This window comes from Oryx dammah, unplaced genomic scaffold (assembly GCF_014754425.2).
Source record: "Oryx dammah isolate SB20612 unplaced genomic scaffold, SCBI_Odam_1.1 HiC_scaffold_21, whole genome shotgun sequence".
In the NCBI taxonomy this organism is placed as follows: domain Eukaryota; kingdom Metazoa; phylum Chordata; class Mammalia; order Artiodactyla; family Bovidae; genus Oryx; species Oryx dammah.
This window is the reverse complement of record NW_024070205.1, coordinates 11,766,868-11,788,782: the sequence shown is the minus strand read 5'-3', so window position 1 is coordinate 11,788,782 and position 21,915 is coordinate 11,766,868. Positions and strand designations below refer to the sequence as shown.

At 42.2% G+C, this 21,915-nt stretch overlaps 1 protein-coding gene across 2 annotated transcripts in view; it reads left to right on the top strand.

The window, feature by feature from the left end:
- The window catches only part of PTPN14 (protein tyrosine phosphatase non-receptor type 14), a 192,520-nt gene that overhangs the window by 69,802 nt on the left and 100,803 nt on the right, over window positions 1-21,915 (top strand). For both annotated transcript variants that reach the window (XM_040263167.1, XM_040263168.1), the window contains exons 2-3: window positions 1,078-1,399; window positions 12,643-12,812. In XM_040263167.1, coding sequence (XP_040119101.1) covers window positions 1,226-1,399; window positions 12,643-12,812 — 344 coding nt within the window. In that variant the 5' untranslated portion in view covers window positions 1,078-1,225. The remainder of the gene's footprint in view (window positions 1-1,077; window positions 1,400-12,642; window positions 12,813-21,915) is intronic.

The following is a 21,915-nucleotide window of genomic DNA, read 5'->3' as shown; positions in this document are numbered from 1 at the left end:
GTTTTGGCTACTTATTTTTTTCAATTATAAAAGTGATACTCTGTAAGTAGATTAAGAATAAATCTTTATTAGAATACACAGAAAAGTAAAAGATTTCTCTCCCAAGAAGCAGCCACCCAACAGTTTTCTGTGCATCCTTTCAGAAATATTTAATGTATACACAAGAATATATCTTTCTCTACATATTTTTAATTTTATGCAACTGGAATCTATGCATACAGTAAGCATCTTGCTTTTTTAAATTCCATTTAATTCCATGTCCTAGACTGCCACACTAAAAACACTAGCTACTTAGCCTAATTCAAACAACTTTGCAAATGATATATTTATTTCAATTGTCAGTGATAGCATATTTTTACATTCTGTGGGTATAGTACTACTTATGTAACCAATCCTCTGTTGACAGAGAAAATGTTTCAATTTTATGCTATATGTACATGCTAAGTTGCTTCAGTCCTGTCCAACTCTTTGCAGCCCTATAGACTGTAGCCCACCAGGCTCCTCTGTCCATGATTCTCCAGGCAGAATACTAGAGTGCTACTTATAAACAATTTTTCAGTGGATGTCCTTTTCAAACTTGGTCAAATGTATCTCTAGAAAATATTTCTTAAAGTAGAAGTTCAGAGAGTAAAAGGATATATACATTTAAAGTTTTATGTATTATTAGTAACCAAGCTTTGTTTTTTTAGCATTTCATCAGTTTACAGTCTCAGCGAAAAATACTACCCAGCATTTTCCTCAGTGGTGGGTATTACTAATTTTTTTGGTCTGTGCCTATCTAATAAATGAAATATGATCTCTTAAAAAATGTGAATTGAAGTTGCATGGACATCGGTTTGAATACTGACTTTGCCACGTGGGCTCTTGGATGAGTCTTTTTAATCCTCTGTGGATCTTGTCACATCACCCTTGTAAGATAAGGTCAAGTGCATGGGTTCCACCAAGGCGCTTGGGAGCATCAGAGTTTGCAGGCTCTTGAATCTGGGCCTCAGGGGGATGTGCTCATGCGGGAGGAACGTGTGCCGCCTGGAGCTTCCCTTCCAGCCCGTAACCTTGCTGCTACATTTGTGTTTGCAGCGACCCTCCGGAGCGCCACGCCGGGCATGGACGCCCTTTTCCACACCTGGAGGAGCACGGGTGGTAGTGCCCCGTCACGAAGCTGCTAAGGCCATCTCAAGGGCGTGGGCGCCGGGACACGAGGGCGGCATCCCAGGCCTGCAGAGCCATGCCTTTCGGCCTGAAGCTGCGCCGGACGCGGCGCTACAACGTCCTGAGCAAGAACTGCTTTGTCACTCGCATCCGCCTGTTGGACAGCAGTGTTATCGAGTGCACGCTGTCCGTGGAGAGCACGGGGCGGGAGTGCCTGGAGGCGGTGGCCCAGAGGCTGGAGCTGCGGGAGGTAAGGGCGCGCGTGTGAGGAGTGGAGAGGCCGCAATGTGGCCCATGTGAGGAGTGGACACGAGGCTGCCGGCTTGTCAGCCTCAGCCTGGTTTCCAAGCATCCTGTGACTCCCAGCGTGGCCTCCTTCATAACACCTTTCAGTGGATGCGGGGACCTGCTCTGATGCTGGGAGAAGCAAGGATACCCCCTAGAGCTTGCACGGGGCTGGGGGCGGTGGGGGTGAGGAAATAGGGGTGTGTGTGTGGCAGCTCCCCTTTGCTTTCAGCCCATGAGGAGGCTGTAATGAGATTCTCCTCCCCAAAGTCATTTACTCTCTAAAAACAATCTAGTGGGGTAGCTGGGGTTTTGATGTTCCAGCTACATATCAAGGAGAAAACTCCCACATACTGGGTGGATATAGCTGCTTTTATTTTTTGTTTGTTTCTATACTCTCCTCTTCAAAGAGGGTAAAAGAAAAAAAAAAAAGAAAAAAGCATTTATAGTGAGCATGACTATTGAAGCTTTTTTTGTGGGAGCTTGTAAAATGGGAGTTTTGTTCCTCTTAAGATTCCTCATGACCCGTGTTTTCTTTGGGCTTTAAGCAAACCCAGGGTTCACCATTCAGACAGTCACGTTACCTCTCTTTAGAAGAGACTCTTAGAGCAATATGCCATTTGGTAATAAGCAAGCCCTGCTGCTTTGCAGCCTTGTAGACATTCAGGAGAAGAGACTTTTGAGAGAGACTCACTCAGGCATTTGTTTCTTGAGAGCTTTGTAGGTTGGTAGGTAAAGGACCATGGTTGAACGGTTGCCAGCGTTGAACTGATAGCAGACCCCTGAGAGTCAAGCCCTCCTTAGGGTAAGGAAGAGCCTGTGATTGCCCTGGGCCCTGGGATATCATTGCCCAGTTCTCAGGGTAGTCCCTCTGGAAAATGATCATATTTGATCTCTTTCCTCACTTCTCAGGATCCACACCCTCTTTCCATTTGCACAGGAGTTGGGGTCAGGGAAAGTCTTCCTCTCCCCTTGGCACCTACTGCAGGCTGCCTCTTATCCTCTGAAGGACTGTTTCACCTGAGCACTTGTTTGTCCAACTGGTCTTCATGTTTATACTTTGGTTTCGGTGTTCAGGTCTTCCTTGACTTTTCTTTTCCTGTGGAGGAGACTGTCCGGCCCAAAAGATACATGTAGCTTGGTAACTGACACAACTGGATAAGCATGTGAAAGGTTCTGACCTTGGTGGTTGGTAGTTGGCTCTTTTTTCCGTATTAGTAGCACATTGGGGTGTACGCATTTAAGCATCTGTGTGTAAATTGGCATAAAGCATGCATGTTTTAGAGTTTGCTGCTGCTGCTGCTAAGTCACTTCAGTTGTGTCTGACTCTGTGTGACCCCATAGACGACAGCCCACCAGGCTCCCCCGGCCCTGGGATTCTCCAGGCAAGAACACTGGAGTGGGTTGCCATTTCCTTCTCCAAAGCATAAAAGTGAAAGTGAAGTTGCTCAGTCGTGTCCGACTCTTAGTGACCCCATGGACTGCAGCCTACCAGGCTCCTCCGTCCATGGGATTGTCCAGGCAAGAGTACTGGATTGGGGTGCCATTGCCTTCTCTGCTTTGTATTAAAATAAAATAAATTTTGATTTCAGTTTTGATATACATTAATTACAGTTGGTGTTGTATTAGATAACTTAAAAATAGACTATAGGGGGGATCCCTGGTGGTTCATTGGTTAAGACTATATGCCCCCAATGCAAGGGGTCCAGATTTTGATCCCTGGGCAGGGACCAAGATCTCACAAGCTAGAATTAAGAGTTCACATGCCATTGCTAAGACCCAATGCACCCCAAAAAGCAAAAACAAAAAGCCCAAAACATTGTAGGGAATTTCCTGGCAGTCCATGCTTCCATTGCAGAGGACACGGGTTCAGTCCCTGGTTGGAGAACTAAGATCCTGCAAGCTACATGCTGTGGTCAAAAAAACCCCCCCAAAAACATAGGCTGTATTTTTTCAGGCAGTTTTAGGTTGATAGCAAATTTGAGTGGAAAGCACAGTTCCATATGCCTCCCGTCCCGCCCACACTGCTTCCTCACTGCCAACACCCCACACCAGGGTGGCACCTTTGTTACAGTCAATGAACCCACATTAACACATCATATCACTCAAAGTCCATAATTTATGTGAGGGTTCACTCTTGGTGTACATTCTGTGGATTTTGACAAATGTACAATGATCTCTGTCCATATGGTAAACTTGTTTTTTAATTTAATGAACAGTGATTTTTTAAATATACTCAAGGGTTAATGTAAAAGGACACACGTTTTAGTTTAAACACATATTCCTCTTCCAACAAAATGAAAGGTCATCCTGAGGCACCTTGGGTCACCAAAGGCCTCGTTGTCTCTCTACTGGTATTTGACTGTGTCCTGTATGACTTCATCCTCCTGTTATTGAATGCAGGATCCTGTGTTTGATACACAGTGAGGCCAAACCAACATATCCGAGTTTGGAGCAAAAAATGGTTTATTGCAGGGCCAAGCTAGGAGAACAGTGGGCTGGTTCTCAAAAATCCCTGCACTAATATGGTAAACTTTTCGAAGGTCAAATCTGGTTTTGAATGCACGGCTTTGCTGCCATTTCGGTTCCCAGGCGTGGTTCATGTGATTAGCAAACAGTCATCTCCTGGGTAAGCAGAATATGACAGGGTCTCTGCTCCCAAAAACCTGAGAGCTGGGAGAATAGGAAAAACAAGAAACAAAGCAAAGAGAACATCCTGTGCCAAGGTATAGAAACAGGAAAGAACGTGGAATTTTCAGGCAAGGGCAGAGGGCAGTTTGTACTGATCTGTGTGTGTGTGTGTGTGTGTGTGTGTGTGGGTGTGTGTGGGTGTGTAGGGGTTATGGAGGGGAGGAAGGAGCAGGTGCATAGATAGGTGGAGACCACTTTTGAAGGGTTTGATGTATCTAAGTACTTTTAACTATTAACAGATCCCATAGGACATTGTTCCTAAAACATGTCACAAAAATAACTAAAATAATCACCAGCTTTTAATGTATCACGTGCTATGCTGAGCACCTTTTGTTGATCAACTCATTTAATGCTTCTTACAAGCCTGCCAGGTGACTACTCTTGGTGTCCGCTTTTATGGTCCAGGTAGGCTGACTCCACTGTTCTAATTCCCAGGGATGTGTAGTGGCAGAGAAAGGGGCCGTGGTAAGATGCTTTGAGAAACACTCTCATAACTTCTGCAGTTAAAAAAAAAGAATGTGTTGAGCTCAGTGTTTCACAGTTACTTAAGCCTTCTAATAAATACTCTTTGAATCCTTTAGGGAATAAAACACTGCCTTGAAATAGAAAGCCATCGAAAGATTCCAAGGTGAAGCATGGCACAGGCACCTTGCGTTGTCAGAAAGAACCAAATGGCAGAAAAATGATGAGGATTGGGGTGACGGGAGGAAGTAAGTAAGCGCAAGTGTTAGCCACTCAGTCGTGCCCAACTCTTTGTAACTCCATGGACTATAGCCTGCTAGGCTTCTCTGTCCATGGACTTCTCCAGGCAAGAATACTGGAGTGGGTTGCCTTTCCCTTCTCACAGAGATGCCAACTAGACATAATAAGAACCTGGCAAGAGGAAATAAAATGAACCCTTTAAGAAAAAAAAATTTAATTCTTTTGAATAAGTTCAGAAAAAAAGGTGTGAGTTTCTGACTGGGAACTTTTGTTGAGGAGGAGACTTGAGAGATACAGGAGGCTCAGAAAATTAGAATTCTGATAATACAGCTACAATATATTTGAATCAATGGATTTTACCCTTTCCCTTTTCCCCAAATAAACTCTTGTGTGGAACTCGGATAGATAAGTTAAGGGGATCGATAGGGTTTTCTGGAGTCCCATCTCCTTGTGCCTTTCTCACCCCCCACATGGCTTGAAAAATAACTGACCTAGATTGGGAGGAAAATAGCTAAAAACAATGCTGCCTTATGATTAACTCTTATATTTGAAAAATAAACACATGGAGAACAGCAGAGTTTAGTGGCTAGGAATGTGAACTTGAACCAAACTGTCCAAGTTTGAATCCTGGCTCTGTCACTGATTTGCGTTGTGATCTTGGGTAGTTTCTTAACCACCCTGTGCTTTTGTTTTCTCATCTGTGAATGGAGATGGTAAGAGTAGCAGCCTCCATGCGTTGTTGAGAGGATTAAGTGAGTTAGTTTTCGCAAAATTGCTACTGTATCACAGTGTCGGGCACACAGGAACCACTCAATACAGTGGTCTGCTTGGCAAGACAAACCACTCAGATCAGACAAAGAGAAATATCCTATGATATTGCTTATATACGGACTCTGAAAAGAAATGATACAAGTGGACTTATTTGCAGAAACAGACACAGACTCACAGACTTAGAGAAGGAACTTATGGTTGCCAGATGGGGATAGGGGGGAGGAGGGGTAGTTAGGGAGTTTGGAGTGGACATGTACACACTGCTATAGAATGGGTAACCACCAAGGACCCGCTCTATGGCACGGGGAACTCTGCTCAGTATTACATAACAACCGGAATGGGAAAAGAATTAGAAAAGGATAGATACCTGCATATGTGTAACTGAATCACTTTACTGTATACCTGAAACTAACATCACGTTGTTAACCGATTATTGTCCAATATAAAACAAAAACTTAATAAAAAAGATATTACCCAGGCCCCTCCAGAGACTGGACTCTCACCCTTTCATAAGTCTCCTTATTGCATGTTTAGGTGGCTTTAGTCATAGAAACTATGATCTACCGCTGAGCCAAAATCTTTCAGTTCCTTGAACAGTTACTAATTGCAGATTGTGCTGTCCAGTAGGGTGGCCATTGGCTACATGTGGCTATCTAGTGCTTGAAGTGTGGCTAGCTTAAACTCACACGTGCAGTAAGTATAAGATATACAGCAGTTTTTGAAGATCTAGTATGACAAAAGGTTAAAATAATCTCATTAGCCATTTTCATATTAATTACATAAGTAAGTGTTAGTCACTCAGTCATGCCCGACTCTTTGTGACCCCATGTACCGCAGCCCACCAGGCTCCTCTGTCCATAAGATGTTCCAGTCCAGGATACTGGAGTGGGTTGCCATTTCCTCCTCCAGAGGATCTTCCCAACCCAGGAAAGACCCAGGGAAGAAGTTGCATATTAAAAGCACAATACTTTGAATGACCATTTTAAATAAAATTTATTGAAATTTGAATTTTACTTCTTTGTACTTTTTAATGTAGCTGCTAGAAAATTTTAAATTAAGTATATGGCTCACATTATATTTCTGCTAAATACTGCTGCTCTAAGAAAAGCAAGGAGGCCACTTTAATAGTAATAAGGAATATAAATAATTCCAATAAAATATAAAAATATGCTGGAATTACTTCCTTTAGGAATAATCTTGACTACATTTTTTTCTGAGTTATTTTTATTGGAATGTAATTGCTTTATAATTTTGTGTTAGTTTCTGCTGTACAATAAAGTGAATCTGCTATGTGTAGATATATCCCCTCCCTCTTGGACCTCCCTCCTACCCCCACCCCCATCCCACCCATCTAGGTTGTCACAGAGCCCTGAGCTGTGCTAAACAGCAGGTTCCCACTGCCTATCTATTTTTGCATATGGTAGAGAATTGACTATACTTTTCCCCTCGTGGCTCAGAGGGTAAAGCGTCTGCCTGCAATGTGGGAGATCTGGGTTCGATCCCTGGGTTGGGAAGATCCCCTGGAGAAGGAAATGGCAACCCACTCCAGTACTCTTGCCTGGAGAATCCCATGGATGGAGGAGCCTGGTGGGGCTATAGTCCATAGGGTCACAGAGTCAGACATGACTGAGCGACTTCACTTTTACTTTAATTAAAAAATAATAAAGAGAGATAAATAACAGAAGTACTTGAGACTACTCTTCCTGGCCATATTCTATTCAAGATAGATAACTTTTTTATTAGGAAATCCAGCACTTTGTGGAAGGATGAATTTGATAACTCTTGGGTCTCTTCTAAGGCTGGAATAAGAGTCCTGGTTTTTAAAGGAGCCTAAAAAAATCCATAACCATTTCATAGGGTTGGTGATTATCCTCTAAATTATCCCCCTTTTCTTTTACAAATTTGTATTTTCATCTTTACTGAAAGCTGATTTATCTAAAGCTAGCAGTTATGGTAGAAGTGTCTCACATTTTGCTATTTTCATAATGGCTAGAGTTTATAAAGGTACAGCATCTTAACATGCATTTCCTTTCATCAAAGTAAAGCTAGCCTACATTAAAGACATTGCTATGGCTTGATTTTATGTTAATCTTTTGGGAATTGGAAATTTATCTGTGATAATGGGAGTACTCGAACACCTCATTCCCTGGCCCTGTGAGATAATAGCGGAATTTGCTGTGTTTTATAGCCAGCTTAAATGCATCTAGATATGTTTGTATTTGCAGAGGACTAAAATAGTCAACCATGATTAAGAAACAATTGAAGAGTAGGCTGCTGGGGAGACTTCTGAATTTTGTACTGTGTTTTCTCTTTGTAAAGATTATAATGTGAAATCTTATTAGCTTAATGTCAGTTTTGTAAGGTAAATTGGCACCGTGTCTGTTTTCTTGATAGACAGATTGTAGGTGAGGTAATCCCCTGGGCTTCATCTTTTTGTGTATTCCAAGTGAGTGGTATAGCCTCTGAAGGAGGGATTTTTCTTGGCTATGAGATTTGCTTCTTTGGTCTGTGTTACTCTGCAATTTCTTTTCCTGTACTTTTACGAAGAGATTGCCTAGGAAAATGAAGATGGTGCAGTTGTTAATTATAGACGTGTCAATTACAGAAATCCCAGACTACCCAGAGTAGAGGTTGATTGCGCATAAGTTGTTTTTTGCAGTTATCCAACTGATGTATGGTGGTTTATGTTCCAAAGCCGTTGGAATGTAATTGCGTGAACTGCTATTTCAGAGTCTGCGTCTAGTCATCTTTTGAAGTATTTTCCATACCTCAGTGAAGGTTTGAATGCTTGTATGTAATTCCTCTATATTTTATGTGGAGGCATCTCAACCTCTCTGCTTCTTAATTTACAACCGAACTATATGTTCCTACAGAGAAACCCTTACAACCTAATGCAAGGTATTTTAAACTTTTGCTTCTGGATGATTACCTCTTCAAAATGCTTGTGATAAGATCATTGGATTTAATCCCTGGTCCCTAGTAATTGCCAAGACTGTGTCTGTAACCCTTATAAACAGTTAGCATTTAAGCTGTGCTGTTGGTCACAAAACGAGAAAAACAAAACCCTAAAAAAAAAATAAAAACAAAACCTTACCCTCATTAATAACTACTGTGGGGGATAATACCATTTTTACAGATAAATGGACAGCAAATCAGAAACATCTCAAATTGTTTTTAAAGGCCTTCTTCACTATAGTCTTTTGATGATCCGACAAGAGGGATCTAACTTTCACGCTGGAGGATTTACAGGCCAATCTGCCACTGAAGAAACCTATTTTTGTGGGTTCACATACACTTATGCTTTCCTGTTAAAATGCAAAACTCCAAACCAAATAAACCAGGAAGCTACTCATATGAAAATGACAGTTTAGGGTGACTCTTCTTCTGTTGTTATTTCAGTCGTGCATTTTTAGCAGTTGATTCAGAGATGTGGTTCCTCTCCCTGGGAACTGGTTCTTCTGTCTTCTTTTTCTTATCTGCAGTGAATGCATTGCAGAATTCACAGCACCAGAGCTGTTTTTTCCTAAAGAAAACTAGAGAAGTAAAATGGGATTTAGAGCTCACACAGAGGTATTGTGAGGCTTAGATGGACCTGGCTTATGTTTGGTGCTTTGGAGATACATCAAGCGTCTCAGGGATTTTACTTGGGCAGTGCAGTAGAATCCTTCGGTTGTGGAGGAGGGGGTTTCTGTTCGGATCCACCACGTTTTCTTCAACCACGTGGCAGTGTTTAGCAGAGGAGCTCAGCTTTCAGAATTCAGCTGGAGTTGAAATTGGCAGGTGGCTTATGCACAGGCCTGGTGTGGCCTCAGCTGGGCTGGATGGGATTAGTGTCCCCTTGGATGATACACAGGAAGTTAACTGGCGCGCATGTTAGTTTGAGTGAGAGGTTAGGTTCTGGTTGTATTTCTTGTGACACACTGTGAGACATGGCTGAGTAAACGTGTGGCCTTGTGGACTTGAATAGAGCAGGGTAATAAGAACTTGGGGACAGGGTCTTTCTCCTCTGTTGAGCACTCCAGAACAGGCATATGGCAGAGGAGGAATAGGGAGGGGTGAGGTGGGAATGGACAACGTTACTTGGAGCAGAGCTTTACGGAACAGTGTCGGATGGGGTGGATAACTGAATTGAGCACTTCTAAAACTAGGTCGTTCTGGCCATAACAGGTAGAAACTGTGTCCTCCAGGTTATCTGCCTCTTCTGCACTGTAACTCCATTTCTTGAATAGTTAAATAATTGTTTCATTGGATAAATGCATGTGAGTCACCCAGAAATACCCTGTATCTTATGGAAAAGGCTATACTGCAGCAACAAAAGTATCTTATGCCATGGATTAGGTTTTAACATTAAAAGTGGTTTCCTTGTTATTTGGAATTCTATACTATTAATTATAGCTCAAGACTATTTTCACAGCATGATTCTCTTATACCTCATCACCTTCCTTTTCTGTATCTGTGTGTATATGTGTATTCCATGGAATACTTTCTCAGGGTGTTTTTTTCTTTCTTTTTTATTTTGAAGAGCAGAGATCAGGTCTCGTTTAATGATTGGGTGGGAAGGAGAAAAGGAAACTTAAAATGCTGGCCTTTAAAGCACAGGAGAAGTAAAAGTTACCTTTTTTTTTTTTTTTCCAAAATCAATTATAGAATGTTTATGCAGTTATGGTGGACCCTTTATAGTTTAAGTGCTACTAATTTGAGTGAATGTTACAGTTTGAGTGAAGTAGGGACCATAAAATCATACCTCCAAATGTCAAGACTGCTTTTAGTGAAAGGTGATAAATCACAGCTGGCCTGCGGAGCAGTTGCAAAGTTTGCCCTCACTTTCTCCACCCAGGCTTACAAAAGGGCTCTTTTCCAAGTAAAATAATTATCACATAGCCCATCACTGCTTACATATATTACCTCATTTATCATATACAGACTCACTCCTAGTCATCCTGAATACGGTGGAATACCCTTATACGGCACCGTGCTCCATGAAGGCATTTGGTGCAATGCAGAATTGCACTGGATCTTTTTCAGATGGTTTATTAAATTAAGTCCCCGGATTGCCTCATTTTCAGGCTAGCCTAAGCCCACGTGATAGATCCCTTCGGAAAGCTTTAGAGTGATATTCCAGTGTCCCATAAACACTTTTAGTGAGACTCTTAAAGAAACTCTTTGGGGAGACACTGCTTTGTGATGTTTTTTTCTTATACCTTTTAGATTTTTATGTTACTCGTGGACCTTCCAGCTTCTGCTTTTGCCTGCCTCTTCTCCTTTATTTCCAGATAACTTCTGTTTTCTGATTCTGTGGTTGACAGGGATGCCAATAGCGGCTGATGACAAAGATGCTTGAGGCTTGTCTGCTTTTTTTTTTTTATTACTGAGGATGATGATCATGGCGATACATAGCTGCAACAGAAAGCACCATTTGTGAAGTAGTTACGTAAGGTGGGCCACGCACATGGTGGATGGTCTTTATCTCATTTATGCCCCTAACAGCCTGTGGCTGATGGGGGTAATCACCATCCCCATTTCGCAGAGGAGAAAGCTCTGAGATTCTGGGAGGTTCTATCACTCATACAGTTTACGGAGACAGCGAGTGTAGAAGTTGGGAGGTGAACTGACGTCAAAGCCTATTTTCTTTCCGTTCAGCCACATTTCATTTCTTCTATATCATCAGTCACATTGGAACAACTAATGGACTCACTGGAGCTGGTAATGAATAATAGGGTCAGAATTCACTCAAGCAAGTTGGCCTAAGTTTTGAATAGAAGCATAGCCTTGGTTCTGTTTGTTGGCATTTTGTTGCTCGAGAAATGCATAGATTTCTGGTGTGGACTTGCCCTGTGAAACATCATGGAGGAAACGGTCCCATCTGAAAGCTCACACATTTAAAAATATCCTTTAGAATATTTAGATCTGCAGTTTTATATAGGGAAGGATGTGTCTGGTTTTCTAGTAAACTCAGAGTCAAGACTTGATTACATATTTTGGTGGCTTGGTGACGGGGATTGATGTACTATATCGTTGAGGGTGCAGCCAGCTGTAGTGGGAACTTGGGCACAAAAACGCCTTTGGAAATTAAACATTGTAATGAAATCATGCCTTTGAAGGCAGATTTCCAGGTGTGCTGTAAACCATTCTAGGCTATAATTGAAATATAAAAGAATGCTTCAAAAGCAGTGATCTGTTTTTTTTGGGGGGTGGGGTGGGGGATGACTGCTGTGCTAATCCTGAAATCCTAGCATGAATTAATATATAAAGACAGGATTGGATGCATAAAAGTACCTGTTTTAATCATTTAGCACATTGTTCAAAACTCAACCAGTTGAGGCTTCAAGTCCAAGGGTGAAAAATCTCACTTTCATATAAAAAACCCCCCCCCCCCCCCCACTAATCTGCCAAGAACAGCCACTGGGGGCTCCTGTGGCAGCTGTGAAGAGCGACTCCTTCCACTCTCCATGCTTAACATAGGGGAGAGACTCGTTGCAGTTCATGTATAATGAAGTGGTAGAGGCCGATGTTTTTTAAGGTACTTCATTAAAGCTCAAACAGAGTGAATCCATTTCCTGTTCAAATCAGGTACCCTATGAAAACATTCTACGCTGCAGCGCTTAACGCTGGCAGAAGGGTTCATCTTCGGAGTTGAGCAGAGTTAAGCTACTTTGCAGCAGGTGCAGGAGCTGTGATTGCCTCTGCTAGCGAGCTCCATGTGAGATCACGAAGCATTCCAAAAGCACAAGGAAGTCAGCCTCGAGATCTTAGAATAAGTCCACATGGTCTCCACTCTGTATCACCCATTGCCCTTACCTGACACAGGTGCGTCCGTACCCATGTGCACAAAGAGCAGCCATGGGTAGGAATACTGCCATCTGGAGACTTGGGGTGGTTTACAGTAAGTACTGTGTGCCTCTGGTTTCTTTTCAAAAGTTCCAAAGTAAAAGCTGGATCCTAGTGTCCGGGCTGGGGGACCAAAGGTGAGGTTAGATGCTGGAGTCTTATTTCCTGGGTGGTCTTAGGAGGCCCGAACTGACGCTGTCTTGTCTTTTTACCTAGACGCACTACTTTGGCCTTTGGTTTCTCAGCAAGAGCCAGCAAGCACGATGGGTGGAGCTGGAGAAACCTCTGAAGAAACATCTGGACAAATTCGCTAATGAGCCTCTGCTTTTCTTTGGAGTCATGTTCTATGTGCCAAATGTGTCATGGCTTCAGCAAGAAGCCACAAGGTAGGTGCTTTTCTCCGTTTTCCAAGGAAGGGTGTGGAGTAACTGAGGCTTCAGACGAGGTAGATGAGCTGGTTGCTTTGGGGGCGGGTGTGTGTGTGTGTGTGTGTGTGTGTGTGTGTGTGTGTGTGTGTGTGTGTGTGTGTGTGTGTGTGTGTGTGTCTGTGTGTGTGTGTGTGTGTGTGTGTGTGTGTGTGTGTGTGTGTGTGTGTGTGTGTGTGTGTGTGTGTGTGTGTGTGTGTGTGTGTGTGTGTGTGTGTCTGTGTGTCTGTGTGTGTCTGTGTGTGTGTGTGTCTGTGTGTGTGTCTGTGTGTGTGTCTGTGTGTGTGTGTGTGTGTGTGTGTGTAGTGGAGGAGAGGGGAGGTAGTTGGGGATTGTTAACCAGTCAATTTGCAGCTTTAGAATTTTTGTTTGAATCCATGTAGCTCATGCCAGTGGTCCCCTCTTCTGCTTGTGAGGTAGCAGTGATCCTGAGACAGGTAGAATTTTGTGTCTAGAAGCATAGAAATATTAATTGGAGACTATGAGTAAAATAAATATGCTAGAATTTAATAAAAAAATTAATTAACCACCTAATGCTGTTTGGTCCACTCCTTCCCTCAAAATGTCCCCAGACAAAATGCATCATCCGACTTTGGATTTGAGGATTGAGAAAGTCACTGAAGATGGGAGTAGAGTTGAGGAAAGCTCAGACAGGGTAAGAGTTTTGATTTGGTAGGTTTAATACAAAGAAACAGGAAGCCAGCAAACCGAGAGACCTGGGGATTGGCCCCACCCTCCTGCTCATTGGCTGCTTTGCCTGGGAAAAACCCTGTGTGGTCTTTGAAATGGTATTTCTCCCCCATCTGTAAAGTGAGGGATTTGCGTCTAAGTCTTGAATGATCTGATTAGTCTGCAGCACTGTGGATGAAATGAGTATGTTTTTATTGATGTTCGTTAAAATATGCAGTGGTGGGGGGACGTGTGCTTATCAAATGTTTATTTCCAGTAATGAAGGGAATTGCATAAACTCTCTACTTAGAAGCCTTTTACTAGGATCATGACATTCAGAGTGCTGGGAAAGCAATGCCAGTGACATCTGGAGTAGAAGGAACAGTATGCTACTTGACTATTATATGTGTCATTTCTTAGATTTTAAATTTCTGAAAGAAGAATGCAGTTGAAATTTTTATTAACATTTTAAGGTGATAGTATCGATCCTCTTCTTTTTTTAATCCAAACTATTGTTACATAGGTAGTGTTTCTATAAAACAGAGGCTGTGAGAGAGCTGACTGTCTGACCCAGGAAACCTACATCAGTCTTCAGGTGTCATTCATTTGAAGCACTTAATTATAGACCATCATGTGCTGGTTTTGAGTGATTTCATTTAAGTCTTTTCTGTCCAAGAAATTATCTCCTCAAATCTCCTCAAGTCAAATCAGATCAAGATGATTTCCTCCAGCTTTTGAATCTTTCTTGAGTACTTTATACAGTGTTAGGAACACAGCATTAGGTTAATAAATACTTGCTGATTCATAGCTCTTGGACCTTTAAATGCAAGACCATGAGTGCCAAGGGTGAAACATGGGCTGTAAATTAATGCATACTGAGAAAAGTTCAGCCTGTAAGAAAAAAAAAAAATGAAGTGGTGTTCCTCTAGACAGATTTATTCTGTAAGATCTATTTAGGAAGAGCAGTTAAGTGGTGAGGGACTCAGAAATTATGCTTTATGAAGTTAAAAAAACAAAAGATTGTTTAAGCTTAGAAAGATGAAGACTTGCAAGGGTACAGTAGCTGCCTTTGGACTCTCATGGGGAGGGAATTCTGTGTCAGCTCTGGAGAACAAAATTAGGGTCAGTAACAATGAAGTTCAAGGAGTTGAAAGACATTCGTTATTTGGCTTGACATAAGAACAGAGTTTCTAATACTTAAAGCCATATAAAAGTGGAAGAAGCAGACTTAACAAAAGAGCAGGCTCCTTGGTCGCTGGAATTGCTGTAGCTCAGGGTGAATAGCCTGTGTGGTGTCTTGAAGAGGAGACCGCCATACTGGATAGGATGTTGGAATCATCAGTGATTCTCAGACCAGAGCTTGCTGGATCATAATTAAGCCAAAGCATTTATTCGAAATATGGATTCTAGGTCTGCACCAGAAGTCTAAACTAGAATATCTCAGGCTGGGGATCACAAGGATATGTTGTTTAAAATAAACAATATTCCTCAGGTAGTTCTGATGTTCATCCAGACTTGGGAATCAAAATAAGTTAGTTAACCTATAAAGCTCTTTACAGTTTTAGATTTTCTAGATAAGTAAACTTAATGCCACATTATTTGATTGTCAGCATTTGCCTGTATAAGCTGAAACAAAGCACGTTTAAATCTCAAAACCTGAGGTATAGAGTAGGAACTTTTGACTTTCTTTTTGCTTGGTTAGGTTGGTTCATGTAAGAGGTTTGATAAGCAAGGAAAGAAGTGTTTTTCAACACAGGAGTTTGAAGCAGACTCTCTTACTGCTGTTTGAGCAGAAAAACTAACTGAAAATAATTCAGAACTTTGAAGGACATTTTTTTAGATGTAAACTCTGGAACTAACCTATATAAATTCCAGGTATAACCTTCTTTCTGTGAGAAAGAATATTTGTAATTAGGAGCTGGGTTTGCAAGAGGAGTTTTTTGGTACTCCTCCCCCCACCACACCCCCAATCTCCCTGCACCAGTATTGCAGGAATTTTTGTTGTCTCAGAGGGCCCGAAAACTGAAATGTGCCAAGGGATGTCAGAGCAGGTCAAAGACTTATGCTGGAGAGATGGAGAAACAAGACAGAAAAGTGTTGTAAGTAAATAAAGGAACATTGATAGAGGGATAAAGAAAAGAAGCAGGGAATTCCATCGGGGTTCAGTGGTCAGGACTCAGCGCTCTCACTGTGGGGGCCCTGGGTTCCAGCCCTGGTTGGGGAGCCACAATTCCATAAGCCACACAGTGTGACCAAAAAAAGAAAAAGAAGAGAAAAAAGGAATGTATATATTTGGGCAGGTTGAGGGCCACCAACCATGACCCAGATTTGGCTCACTGAGACCCACCCTTAGTTTTGGACATATAGACCAGAGTGTAAAGGAGGCCTGGTTCAGACAGAACAACATTTTGGAGTGTTCAGGATTTCTGAGTTTGATGTTAGAGATGAACAGATGAGCTGAATTCAAGTGGAAGAGAGCTGTAGTACTAACAGTCATTAGGAGCCCTAGGGAATGTGAGCCTTCCTGGGAGGTTTTAGAAGCATCTGGGGTCTCCACTGAATATTGAAACTGTCTTCCAGGCCGAGCTGCCGAGGAGAAGCCGTGGTGGGGCGGGGTCCCTGAGGACTGTCTCACCGAAGGCCCCAGCAGCGCTCACGAGGAGCTGGTTAGTGACCAGCTCCCCAGTCAGTTCCTGTTTCCTGAGTGACCAGGGTCTCAGGTGCAGATGGCCTTGGGCTTCTGAGAGCACCTGGGGTCCGCAGCTTTGACACAGAACAGTTAGTCTTTGTGATGCCCACACAGTAAGATGTTTGCGTAGATTAGAACTAGAGATCTGTCTTTCATTGCAGGCAACCCTTTGGAGGAGGCAACCATTCAACCATCTGTGCTTAAAAAATAAGCCTTTGTCTGGAGCCCACCACACTTGTTTTCATGCAACACATGTTTGCAGTGATTTGGCTACCTCTATTTGAGAGTAAAACAGGTTCTATAACATTAGCCACTTCTTCTCTGAATAAGAACAAAGAAGTTAGAATTAATACTGTCTCTGTGTGTGTGTGTGTGAATCTATATAAAAACACACAGAGGTGAAAAGAAGACATATTTAATGTATATTTCATTATGTGTGTTTCATTTCTGGTCTTCAGACAGTTCTATCCTTGAAAACTTGCAGGTTAATACAGTATTTGGAACAATACAACAAAAATTGGAGAAGGATATTGATTGCGTGCTGTTTAAGAAGGTGATTGACTTTATTAAGATGATCAACGTTTTTTAAATTAGAAAATTGAGACACTGTTTTTTAAAAAATAATTTTACTTACTTATTTTATGCCGTGCTGGGTCTTGGTTGCTGTGCGGGCTTTTTCGCGAGTTGTGGCGAGCATGGGCTCCTCTCTAGTTGCAGTGTGCGGGCTTCTCCTTGTGGGGGCCTCTCCTGTGGACCACGGGCTCTAGGGCGTGTGGGCTACAGTAGCTGTGGCTCCCGGGCTCTAGAGCACAGGCTCAGCAGCTGTGGTGCACAGGCTTACTTGCTCCTAACCCTTTCTTATTAGCATGTGGTATCTTCCCAAACCAGGGATTAGACCTGTGTCCCCTGCATTAGCAGGCAGATTCTTAACCCTGGGACCACCAGAGAAGCCCCCCCTTTTTTCCCTTTAATTTTGACATACTGTGTTTCCTCTCATCTCCCAGATCTGACTTTTCAAAAACAAGCCTCTTCATAAGTGAGGGAAAAATGCCAAGATAACTATGGTGGAGTCAGGGATGAAACAGACAGTTCAGAACCAACATTTAGGTGGTGATTGAATAGGAGACCAGAGTTATCAGAAGGAGAACACACACAGAAGTACACATAAAAGGGGGAAAAAACCTCTTAATATTCTTAAAGAAGTGTGAAAAAGCTGGTGAAGAGAACACACTAACAGACAGATGGAGGATGAGTCATGAAACCATGAAAAGGAAAGAGATTAGGGAGAGAATTCCCTCCAAGCTGTAAGATACATTACCTTGGGGCTTTAAAAATGTTCGTTTTTCCCCCTTTGGTTCAAATGACTCAAGGATGGACCACCATAATTTTTTCCATTTTGCTTGGCTTCTCTTCTGCCTTTTTGCCAGCTTTTCTGTTCAGCAATGGGACTCTGGTTAGGAGTTTATCTTCCCCCATTCTGCCCTCCTCCTGACTCAAAGGAAAGATTTTTGTAATGTGTTTTAATGATGTGCATAGCAACAGGCTCATTATAAACACATGCTGTTCAGATTTTTCTGGACACAGAATGAAGAAAGATGGTTTGTGAGAGGTGGAGAAATTCTTAGTTAAACAGAAGGATCCTTAATAATAGCCAGGGGAAACCAGAAAGCTGCTGGCCAAGATTACTGCTTTTCGTTTAGGTCTGGGGTTTTTCCAAGTCTTCCTCCAGTGAGGAAGTCCTTCTTTAGTTTTTTCAGTACTAAAGAGAACACTTTGTAAGAGAAGAAGTAATTTTTGAAGCGTGAATTGGCTTCGAGGTTGAAGTTCCTTGATTTCTAAAATTTTCAATTCTGGGGCATTTTTCTGTTATCAGAACATGTTTATCTTCGCTTTATCCCTGTTGAATGGTCTGTTTGCATACTGCCAAGGACCTTCTGGGCTTCCCGGATGGTTCAGTGGGTAAAGAATCTGTCTGCAATGCAGGAGACGTGGGAGATGTGGGTTCTATCCCTGAGTTGGGAAGATCCCTTGGAGGAGGAAAATAGCAACCCTCTCCAGTATTTTTGCCTGAAAAATCCCATGGACAGAGGCGCCTGACAGGCCAAAATCCAAAGGGTCGCAAAGAGTTGGACACAACTGAGCAACTAAGCAGCAAGCAGCAAGGGGCTTCTGATTGTCCTAAGGAGGCCAGATAACCGTTCCTTCTTTTCCAGGACTCGTTTGTAGCCCGCTGTGGAGGTGGGGTGGTCCACGCTCCTAGAGGTGAGCGTCATTTAGGCAAAGCAGGGCAGCTGCCGCTGTGGCCAGCCCAGTCACTCTGCAAGGTTGGTCTCCTGTGGGACCTGTGGCAGGCTCCCTCCACCCAGTGGGCGTGCCTCTGTGTTTCCTGCACTTCTCAGCCTCTGTGGGTTGCTCTTCTCTTGATATCACTCTTCTCCTGTACATCTCCCAACTTCCCTAAAGTACTGGACAGTGAGGCTAGTCTGCTTGGTAAAACTGCCTAGCGGTTATTTCCAGAAAGATTTTGAAAAAAAATTCTTAATCTCTTTATGGACTAGTAGAGAGCATTCCACAGTGTTAAATGTAATTCCTTGTCTGGGAAGAACTAATGGGACAATGTGTCATTCCACTAACTGGAAATACATGGCCGCGTTGAAAGCTGCGCTCTTTCGGTGCCATAGAGAGCATGGGTGCATTTTCTGTTGTGATGGTGAGTGACAGGGAGGTATAACGTTATTACAGTGTTAGACGGTGGTGGGGAGTGGTACCCCACTTTTCTTCCAGTTATATGTTTTGGGCTGTTGGCATTTCTATTGATGTTTAAGGTAGATTCTCTTAAGACTTTTTACATCGCCGTGAAGGTCAAACTGGTGTTTTGATTTTTTGTTTTTTAACTAGGCTTCAAGAAGTGGTTCCAGTGACCTTACAAAAGCTTTCTTCACCTTACCTTTCTTGTAAATACCTACGGTTTCCTCCTTAGTCTCTTGGCATCTGCCTCGAGTGCTTTTGTAAACAAGTCAGTGTTCAACCAGTGTTTAAAATGTCTCTTTTAAAAGCTCTAATTATGGTAACGTTTCCATTTCCTTTTACAACACCATATATTTTGTTCCTCCGGTTCTCTGAGTTCTTTTATTATTTTGAAATGTCATTTTAATGGCTATTTAAAATTTACCCGTGGGCTGGGAAATAGGGACTCCCTTCAAGTCAGACTTAAGATTCAGCATGAATTCCCTGTGGATAATATAATTTGCTGAGAATGGCAAATCCTTCTCCGAGCCAGCTCCAGCCAGTGAATGAGAACTTGTTCTCTCTCTGTCTGATGACTGAGAACGAAATTGTTTCTGCCAGATATTTTAAGATGCTGTTGATACTGAGATTTAATCTCAAACATTATACTGTGTGGCCAATGTCACTTATGATGAGATGAGAGAGGAGGATGGCTATGTGCCACAAACAGCCATCTTGAAGGCCAGAAGAATTGATTCCCCAAAGGAGATGAGTTGATGAAGATGTGAGTTGCCATTTGCATTATTTTTTATTTCAACCTTTGTGTTAAGCACCTATTCCATGTTAAGACACTTTTGCTAGTCAGTGGGAGTATAAAATGAACAGATCTCAACACGTCCTCTCTCTTCTGAAAGAGCAGTATCTCCAAGCAGTGTCTGTTTCATTTCCACTTATTTGATTTATTGGAAATTGGAGTTTGTCTGTAAAGCTTACACTGCTCATGTTATTTACTTCCTGGTGTAGGCTTTCTCGCTCTTTTCGTGAATCACAGGGAGCCTGGTAAGTATCTTCCTGGCCCAGCTTTGTGGGCCTGTGACTTGTGCAGTTATTTGCACGGGGCCTCACACTCAGAAAGGTACTGAACTTGGCTTTGTGCTCTGCTGCCATTCTTTTGAAATTCTTAATGATTTTTGTTTTTTTTTTTTTAGCTGCACCACGCAGCATGTGGAATCTTAGTTCCCTGACCAGGGATTGAATCCGTGCCCCCTGCAGTGGAAGCTTGGAGTCTTAACCACTGGACCATTGGGGAAGTCCCAGAAATTCTTAATGATTTTTGAATTATGAACCCCGCATTTCATTTTTCACTAGACTCTGCAAATTTTGTAGCCAGTCCTGCCCAGGACAGCCTGCTACCTATGTCCCTGTTCCTTCATTTCTGCTTGTTTTGTTATTGCCTTGTGACTCGCTGGGTGGATCTGAGTCTGCTGTTATGGGTGTGATCAAAGAAGAAGAGTAAATAATAATAATAATAAAATCCACAGAGGAGCAAAAATAAAATTTTCACTCTGTATGCGCACTCTGACAGATAGTATGGAACAGGGAGGCCTGGTGTGCTGCAGTCCATGGGGTTGCAAAGAGTCAGATACAACTTAACAACTGAACAACAGCATGTAAATATGAAAATAAAATTGAGGCCTTAGTAACCGTTTCTGTCCCAGGACTTGACTTACTGGAAAAATCCTGCAGAGTTGGGGGAGCCATTAATATTCTAAAATCGGTTGAATTTCCTTTAGGGAAGCTGATTAATTAGCTTATCTCAAACCTCAACTAGGATTTCCTTACATTTTTCTGTAAAGAGGATGACTCTCCAAAGTTTAGACTTTTGTTAATTAAAGCAAAAGCACGCCTTAGTGCCTACCTCATCATACCAAGTCTTCCACATGTGTGGATATCCTTTTTATCCTTCTCTTTCCCCTCTTGGGAAAAAGATCTCATTTGCAAGAATATGTAGAGAGATAGAAGTTTAGGCAGCAGAACAATGAGGTATACCCAAATGTAATGAAGTTAGTACTTAAACACAATCTGGTTGTTTCTTTGTTTAAAATTCTCATTTTCAATCATATGGCTAATGTTTACTAATGTTTACTAATATTAACTAGTATTTGATGATCTGTTCTGAAATTCTCAAAAGCAAACAAAAATCATGTGTTTCTGTTGAGCTACTTGGATATAACTTGATGTCTTAAGCAAGGGCAATGATTTTGTTCTTTTTGCATTCCCTGATCTTCAAAGATACATTTATTCATGTGTTTATTCACTGATTCATTGATTCCAAATGGTTCTGAGACTGAGAAGGATCCAACATTTGACTCATGGAGTAATAAAGATTTATAATACAGCAGGGATTAAAATTTTAGACTATTGAATTATTTCAAAAGCTTAGTAGAACCCAATGATCCCACACAACAGTGTTTACCTTCAGAGAGGTAGAGAGAGGGGGTGAAAATAAACAGTAGTGATGAGAAGAGGTGTTTTGTCATGTCAAAGCATGCCAGCTATGCTGTACGGATTTTTTTTTAAGAAAGCATCCACTTCCTTAAAAAGTATTTATCGGATTTTTCGGGATAGCATTTGTAATGGGTGGGATTGGGAGGAGTGTGTTCATTTCAATACTGGGGTTTTAAAAAAATCTTGCAGGGAGAGAGAGGCACAGGGGGGTAGATGTTTTAGAATCCTTTGCTCAGCTTCCCCCCCCACTGGCATCTCAGTGGGGGGCACCTTAAGTTGGGCCAGAATGGGTGGGGAGGGAGGAGGGAAGTGGCAGGTGTGTGGGACTCCCACGTGAAAGAGCCCCACGGTGCCTGAGCAGCGGCAGCATCTAGAAAGCATAGAGTCCTTTTTTGTGCTTTTTTGGCATAGCTGTTTTCTGACCCAATACAAGATCTCCAAGCCTAGCCAGCAGGGCCTGAGAATATAACT